The sequence below is a fragment of the Otolemur garnettii genome, unplaced genomic scaffold, assembly GCF_000181295.1.
Source record: "Otolemur garnettii isolate 467f Iridium unplaced genomic scaffold, OtoGar3 scaffold00202, whole genome shotgun sequence".
Lineage (NCBI taxonomy): Eukaryota > Metazoa > Chordata > Mammalia > Primates > Galagidae > Otolemur > Otolemur garnettii.
This window is the reverse complement of record NW_003852597.1, coordinates 680,832-689,252: the sequence shown is the minus strand read 5'-3', so window position 1 is coordinate 689,252 and position 8,421 is coordinate 680,832. Positions and strand designations below refer to the sequence as shown.

The 8,421-nt window shown below is 52.8% G+C and overlaps 1 protein-coding gene across 1 annotated transcript; it reads right to left on the bottom strand.

Annotated features, from left to right (window-relative positions):
* Positions 1–831: 831 nt before the first annotated feature.
* BEST4 (bestrophin 4) lies at positions 832–5,633 on the bottom strand. Its single transcript, XM_003801192.3, has 9 exons — positions 5,446–5,633; positions 5,273–5,367; positions 4,200–4,433; positions 3,793–3,947; positions 2,818–2,895; positions 2,322–2,519; positions 2,123–2,203; positions 1,885–2,039; positions 832–1,746 (listed from the first exon to the last, which is right to left on the bottom strand). Exons 1-9 carry the CDS (start codon positions 5,595–5,597, stop codon positions 1,470–1,472), a joined length of 1,425 nt encoding a protein of 474 aa, XP_003801240.1. The 5' UTR covers positions 5,598–5,633; the 3' UTR covers positions 832–1,469.
* Positions 5,634–8,421: the final 2,788 nt, after the last annotated feature.

Here is an 8,421-nt window from a genome sequence, read left to right as displayed (position 1 = left end):
GGCGCCGAGCCCCAACTCTTTCTTTTAAGACAGAGCCTCAAGCTGTGGCCCTGGGTAATGCTGTGGTATCACAGCTCACAGCAACCTCTAACTCCCGGGCTCAAGCAATTCTCCTGCCTCCACCTCTCAAGTAGCTGGGACTATAGGAGCCTGCCATAAGGCCTGGCTATTGTTTTTGGTTGCAGCTGTCATTGTTGTTTGGCGGGCTGGGCTGGATGTGAACCAGCCAGCTCAGGTGTACATGGCTGGCGCCTTAGCCACTTGAGCCACAGGCGCTAAGCCTAACCACCAATTCTTAATCACTTAAGCGATTCTCTTGCTTCAGCCTCCCAAGTAGCTGGGACTACAGGTGCCCACCACAACACTCCTCTATTTTTTGTTGCAGTTGCCACTGCTCTTTTCACTGGCGGGGGCTGGGTTTGAACCCACCACCCTCGGTATATGGAGCCAGCGCCCTACCCACTGTGCACCACAGGCGCCACCCAGCATTGACCAATTTCTTTAAGTGGAGGCTGAAACTTAGAAGGCAGAAGGCAAGAATCTTAAATCATTTTACAACTTCAATCTTTGGGGCTGTTCCACAGACCTTTCTCAACTGAGTGCTCCAGTGCTGCAAGTCCACCATGGAGATGGACTGTGCTTCCACCCATAAACTGTCCTTTTTTCTGCTGTTTGGTGGTGGGAATAGAGAAGGCACCTGTAAGCCCAGACATTGAAGATTTAGGGTGGGCAGTGTATGACTCCTATTGCATGCGAGTTTAATCAGGGCGGATTCCAAAAACTTCATCTTTATCCTGTGTGCCTGCCAATTCAATTTCTAAACAATTATAATTACACAAGTAATAAATGAATACGTATATTCTCATTGTTAACAAACACTTGACCATTACAGCAAAAGCAAAAGTCCCCCAGCACACATACTGGCCCGTTTTTCTGCGTAAGGTTATCAGGGTTAGGTATAATATCCTTCCAAACATTTTTAATGCATAACTCTCAAATTATGATCCCAGGATCAGCAGCACAGAATCACCTGGGAATTTTTTAGAAATGCAAATTTCTGGGCTCCTCCCTCAAATTTACTGCAGCAGAAAAGCTGGGAGAGGAACCCAGCACTCTTTAGACAAGACCTTCAGCGATGCTGACGCTACCTCAAGGCAGAACCACCGGCCTGGCTACCGGCTACCGAGAAGTTAACCGTGCACCTGGACTCTTGTCCTTTGTGCCTGGTCTCATTTATCCTCCTAGCCTCACCTCCCGCAAGCGACCCATCCTACCTTCTCTCCCACCATAGTGGACACACTCCCTGCCCTGGCTCAGGCCCTTCCCGCCATCTTTTCTTTCAAGGTCCATGCCTAACGCTGGGGCTCAAGGCACTCGGGAAAAGCTGCCTTGATAGCGCCGACGGGCAGGACGGGGTACCGTGGGCAGGAGGCAGCGGGCGCGGAACCCCGGGGGGCAGGAGGGCAGCCTCAGGGCTCCAGGGTCTCGTCCCCGGACTCCACTGTCGCCTCCTCCTCGATGCGAGTGGCAACCTCAGGGTCGCCGCCCTCCTCCATCCGGAAGCGCAGTAGATGCGGGGTCCGGGGGGCGCCTCGCGCGCGGCCGAAGTTCCGGAGGCTGATGGCTGGGGAGGGCGCCCCTGCACCCAGCAAGCGGCCGAGCAGCGGGGTCTGCGCGGCGGCTGCAGGCCGAGGCGACGCCGGGGACGCTTCCACCTGCAGGTTCTGCTCAGCGTCGTCGCTCATGCTATGGGTGAGAGGGTGGGCTAAGCGAGACGCGGCTTGGGCGGGACACAAGAACCCACCGAATGACAGGCAAACCCCCCAGTGGGCGGGGACCCACGTGTTGACTCACACCTGGCCTCGGCCAGCTCAGGCCACTCACCGCAGGTTGAAGGTGGAGCCCAGGAAGGAAGGCCGCAACGATTCGGCCGCTGTGGCCACGGTGTAGGGTGGCTGTGGCTGGTCCTCATCCCAGTACAGGTCCTTTTCGGCGGGGGGCAGATTCTGGTACATGTCGTCCACAGAAAGCAGGGACACCTGGTAGCAGAGGGGTGGACAGCAGGTCACAGGACCCTCCTTTACACGCCCTCGCTGAGAACTGCCCCCAGACCCTCCCTCACCTGCAAGTTTCGGTCTATGAGCTGATTGGTCTCAAAGTCATCATCATCCTCACCAAAGGGATTGATGATTTGTTCAGCCACCTGTAGGTTGCAGAAACAGTATTTTCTAGGCTCAGAGCCCCACTCTGTCCCCGAAGTTGGGGGGGACCTTGTGCCCATGTCTCTACAGAGCAGTCTGGCATGACTACAAAATGCTCACCTTGAGCCAGCCAGCGTAGAAGAAGAACTGCAGCAGAGTAGTGAGCGGCACATACATGTCCAGGTCTCCCACAGCCAGGGCTGGCTCTTGGCCTGGCTCTAGAGGCTCCTGAGGTTGGGTAGCCCCTGCCTCTGGCTCTACAAACTGACGGCCAACCAGGGAAAGGGCAAAGAAGGAGTAGACGGCTATGGTCACCACCTACAGAAGGAAGAGCCAGGCTCCCAGTATATACAATACTGTGGGACAAGGAGAAATGCTGCCTCTAAGGATCTGTGGGGGAGTCTGACAAGTAATTTAAAAAGTATCAGGGTGTGGCAGCACGGTTGGGAGAGGGTCATCTTGGTAGGGGTGAAGGGAAGCTCCAAGAATAAGCCTGTGGCTCTTCAGTGCCTCAGGGGACTAAACTGGGCAAGCAAGTACCAACTCTAATTCTCAAAATCTCACACAGCACAGGACATACAATAGGCACTGGGACTGGGAAGTGGGAGGCAGTTACTTGGGTGTAGACGAGGGGGATGCTGATCCAGTCGTAGTGGAACAGCATGCTGCACTTGGCTCGGTATTTGTTCAACTCCTGGTGAAACAACAGGAAGAAATCACTAGAAGTAAGGAATGAAAAATGAGAGAGAACAAGAGAGCCCGACACAAACCAGGGGGTCAGGCCTGGAGATCCAATCTCTTTCTGCTCTCAAAGGTGTTATCAGGCTGGGATGACTGTGAAGGGGAAGCAATTTAGCACAGACCCTGGGGATCCACTAACTAGCTGTGTAATTTAACCAAATTTCTTTACCCCTCTGTGCCTCAGTTTTGTCATCCGTGAAAGGTGGATGATAATAGTATCTGTCTCAAGGGTTTGGTACGGGTTAAATTAATATATTTGGGATTTTTGTTGTTGTTCGTTTGTTTGTTTGTTTTTATTTTTTTTTATTTTTTGAGACAGAGCCTCAAGGTGTCCCCCTGGGTAGAGTGCCATGGCATCACAGCTCACAGCAACCTCCAACTCCTGGGCTCAAGCGAGTCTCCTGTCTCAGCTTCCCAGGTAGCTGGGACCATAGGTGCCCGCCACAACCCCAGCTATTTTTTGGTTGCAGCCATCATTGTTGTTTGGTGGCCCCAGCTGGATTCAAACCCACCACCTTAGGTGTCTGTGGCTGGTGCCTTAGCCACTTGAGCCACAGGCGCCGAGCCTTTATTTTTGTTTTTGTTTGGAGACAGGGTCTCACTATGTTGCCCAGACTGGTCTCCAACTCTGGGGCTCACATGATCCTCCTGCCTCCTTGCCTCGGCCTCCAGAGTAGCTGGAGTATACGTGTAGGCTACCGAGACTGGCTTAAATTAATTAATATAGGTACAGTGCTCCCCAAAGTGAGGAGTACATAGTTGGAGCCATATGAGTGCTGAGTACTAAAATCATTGGCTGGCAAAGCTACAGGGAGGAGGGCAGGTGGATTCTGGTCCTGGGCTGACTCACTTCCAAAAGTAGACAGAGAGCGATGTCATCACGGATACGCCCATCCTTCCGGGCCTGGGCAGCCAAGTTGGTGAACCAGACGCAAGGCACCCAGTACTTGTTGAAGTCAGATTTCAGGCTCTCAAACTTTTTCCTCTCTTCCTGGGACATGAAACCTGCAGTGATAAAGTGATGGGGGACGCAGATGCATCCTCTGCCGCCAGGGGGAGCTGCTGTCCCACCAGATGGCAGCACTCTCCCTGCAACTCCGGTGGCCCAGGACTTGCGGTTCCGGTTCCGGGATCCCAGAGCGTCCCAGAATGTCCGACATGCGCTTCCCCTGAGGTCCTTGTCCCAGCACTGTTGCAGCGTGTCACCTGCATCTGGCTGTGGGCGGTGTCCCCAGAGGCTCCCCACAGGCCGCCCACCTGCGTCAACCACGTGCTCCATGGTGGGGAAACGCTTGAGCACGCGCGTGCTGACCGAGCGCAGCACCAGCACTGACGCCAGGTTGGCATAGCGGATGAGGGTGCGGCGTAGCAGGCGGCCCCGTTGGTCCACGCCGTGCACGCTAGCAGAAATGACGCACATCAGCTGGTCCGGCAGCGGGATGCTTGTGTACTGGGACCACCAGCGGTTCACCACCAGAGTCACGTAGAAACCTGGTTGGTCGCCATGGTTAGAAGGACCAGGAAGGAGCATGGAAGGCCCGGGAGTTAGAGGGCCCAGTGCCTCCCAGCTAGAGGGCCTGTTTTAGGGCTTCTGAATCATGGTAGGATAAAGGAAACTTTCGGCTCTAGGGCCCTGCCTCTTCCTCTAGACCCACCGCCCTGCTGTGCCAGGTTAGGCCCAGAGGAAAGAGTCGTACACACTTCCTTGGGCAGAGGGGAAGTGGGAGTTCAAAGCTAGATAATGGTTAACTCTGAGGCCTGCTCCCTATGAGGGTGGAAAGGGTACTGTCGCCTCTCTGCAGCTCCCTTCCACTGCACAGAGTGAGGTTGTGAGGCCAGCAGGTGTCTCTTTCCTTGTTAAAGGACTCAGAGTCCAAAAAGTGATAGGCAAGGCCTAGCCCTCCTGAAATCCTGGACTCAGCACCCAGCTCCTTTGCCTGGTCTAGTTGGCCTTTAGGCTGTGCTGCTCTCTTGGGTAATTCTGACTCTCAGAGCTGTCAGCTGAACCCAAAAGTTAGGGAAGATGGCAAGGAATATACCAAGGACTCAGCGCCTGTAACACTTTGGTTATGGGGCTGGCCATATACACCTAGGCTGGTGGGTTCAAACCCACCTGGGCCAGCGAGGCAACAATGACAACTGCAACAAAAAATGGCCAGGCGGGCGCCTGTAGTCCCAGCTGCTTGGGAGGCTGAGGCAAGAGAATCGCTTAAGCCTAAGCATTTGATGTTACTATAAGCTATGATGCCATGGGCACTCTGCTGAAAGTGACATAGTGAGACTCTGCCTCAAAACAAACAAACAAACAAAAAGAATATACCAAGGCTCACCCAGTACAAAAGACAAGGGGATGAGGTCCGCTGAGCGGTTGCAGTACCGGGCCACCTGAGCATACACATGTTTCTGCTCCTGGGTTAGCAACAGCCTAGGGAAGGTCATGTGGGGTTAGAGAGAGGTGAGCAGCCCAGTCCCCCTCAGGCCAGCCCTGAGACCATTCCCTCACCGGTAGGTGATGCTGAGCAAAGCATATAGGGCCACGAAGAGGAGGAATTCCTTGTAGAGGAGCTTGTATATGCTCCCCCTCCAGCGAAGAAGCAGGCCAGAGAAGCCTCCGAAGCGGGCCTCTGCCACTTTGAGGGTGTATGAAACCGTCATGGTGCAGGAGGCCTGGGGCAGGAGGTCACAAGAGCTGCCCCAGAACTGTCCCTCTCCTCTTGCTTTCCTTTTGTCATGCTTAGTTCCCCAACCTCCCTTCAACTCTGGCCACACACCCCAGCCTTCACCTTGTGTTGGTAGATAAGGGGATAGGAAGCTGCAGAGCAGAAAAGTGCACCCCCATCTTCTACAGAGCTCTGGAGTATGTTGGTGAAGCCAGGGGTGGAGTTGGGCAAGGTGGAGCTGAGATCTGTGCCCCATCATGGATGAGGCTTCCCTGAGCTTCTCTTTAGCCTTCAGGGCTAGGGTTAACCTGATCCTGAACTGCTGAGGACAAGAGACCCAGCTGCAGCCCAGACCTACCACTTTCTTGGGGCCTGGCTATGGGAGCTGATTATCTAGTCTGAAGCCCAGGGCAGTCTCATCCCCACCCAATACCTGCCTACCTGCTGTGGGCAGCAGCCTCTGTGAGGAAGAAGTGGACTGGGCTTCACCCTCACAAATTTAAATACCTTCTGGGTCCATAAAGGTAGGCTGCACTAAAGCCATCATTGATGGAATGAGGCTGTCACCCAACTTCTCCTGGTGTTGGGAACTGGGGAACTGGGTGTGTCTCCCTACCCATGCAGGGCTGGGCTGTCCTTTGAGTGGCAGAAGTGCCACCTGCAATGACCCCATAGCTCACACAGACAACACCACCATGTCCTTCAAGCCAGCATGATAGGGATTGCTGTCCCACACTTTAAGTGAGAAGACAGATGTGTACACTGTACCCCAGAAGTGCATTAATGTACATAGTTACCATTCAATAAAAAAAAAAAGAAAAGAAAAGAAAAGACAGATGTGTGATAAACGGTTATAATAATACCAGCTGCTGATCAGGGAGCACTGACTAAGTGACAGGCATTGTGCCAAGGGCACTACTATATCCTCCTCTCATGGAATGCTCACCACAACCTCATGAGACAAGAATCGTCCCCATTTCATAGTGGAGGCAACAAAAGGTAAATGACTTGCAAGAGGATTGCTTGAGCCCAAGAGTTTGAGGTTTGCTGTGAGCTATGGCCCCACACAGCACAGCACTCTCCCCAGGGCAACAGTGTGAGACTGTCTCTAAACCAACAAACCAAGGTGCAGCTCATTCTATCCTCTGGGAATCCTGCCACAATTTCCCCCATGTCACTCCGCAAAGTCTTCTAGGTTTTCTCTCTTGTAGCACTTAATCACTCTGGTCTATTGTCTGTTTACAGGGAGGGCTCCACGGGGTACTTGAGGACAAGATTGATTCATCTAGGTAAAGCTAAGGAGAACTTGAAATCAGGCAGCCTTCTTTTCCTTCCTTTCCTTTCTTCCTTCCCTTCCTCTTCCCCTGTGTCCACGCCCTTTCTCTCTCTCTCATTTACTCTCTACTTTTTATTTATTTATTTATTTATTTTTTGAGACAGAGCCTCAAGCTGTCCCCCTGGGCAGAGTGCCGTGGCATCACAGCTCACAGCAACCTCCAACTCCTGGGCTCAAGCGAGTCTCCTGCCTCCGCCTCCCAAGTAGCTGGAACCACAGGCGCCCGCCACAATGCCTGGCTATATTTTTTTGGTTGCAGCCGTCATTGTTGTTTTGGCGGGTCCGGGCTGGGGATTCAAACCCGCCACCTTAGGTGTACGTGGCTGGCGCCTTAGCCACTTGAGCCACAGGCACCAAGCCTACTCTCTACTTTTTAACATGAAAGACATCTTGTCTCCCTCCATCCCGTTTTGGTGGGATTTTCTAATGAACCATGGTCTGAAAGCCTCCTCCTGGCCTGACTATAGTTGTGTTCTTCCAATCCCAAGTGAGCTGCCAATGTGATTGTGGGCACATGCATGCACTTTTCATGCATGAGTCCAGAGGTCTAAAGACGCAGGACCTGACCTGGGGTGGGAGAGATACCAGCTCCTGAGCCTTGGCCATTATGGCCATGCAGCCCCTTCCCAAGCTCTGATCTGTGGCTTTCCTAGAACATCTGGGATGTTTACCACTTACACATGTTCTTGGATTTGGGTGGCCAGGTATTGGGGATAGAGGAGCTCAAGCTGTGTCAGCTGAGCTACCCCACCCCCACAGGTGGCCCTCATACTTCTGTTTGGCAGCACTCTGGTCTGTGAATTTCCCACAGAGCAAAGGATAAAGGTGCATGACCTCAAGCCTCTGCTGGAGAAAGGGGGTGGTCCCCAGGCCCACACAGTCCCTCCCTTCTGAATTACCTTATCTTCCTTTTCAGCTGCTGACAGGTCCCCTTAGTTTATGGCCTAGGAGAAGGAACCACTCAGCCCTAAATCACTTGACCCACCCTTCATTATCCTGCTCCAGGCTCCAGCCTGCCTCTTTCTACTGGCCCTGCCCTGGTACCCACTCTCCTCCTGCTGAGAGCTGGATATATGGCTTGACAAATAACAGCATGGAGTTTGGTCCCTGACTGCTATGTTCCCAAATCTAGGCTTTGCCATGTCACCAAGGTCACCTTAGGAAGCCATTTAACCCCTTAATTTCTCTATGGGAAAACAGGGATGATAATTCCTACCTCATAGAGTGGTTGTGAATAGTAGATGAGTTAATAGTATAAAATGCTTAGAATAACACTTGGTAAGCCTGAACTGCTACTGCAGCTATCGGCACATCTCTCATCTCTGGTATTATCTATAGTCACTCCACCTCTATACCCAACCCAGACATCTGCCATCTCCTTACTGCTGAATCTAATAGATCCTCCTGAGTCCTTACTTGGCATCTCTCAATCCTGAAAGACTCCTCTCTTGGCCTCTGTGACCTGATGCAGAATTAAGAGATT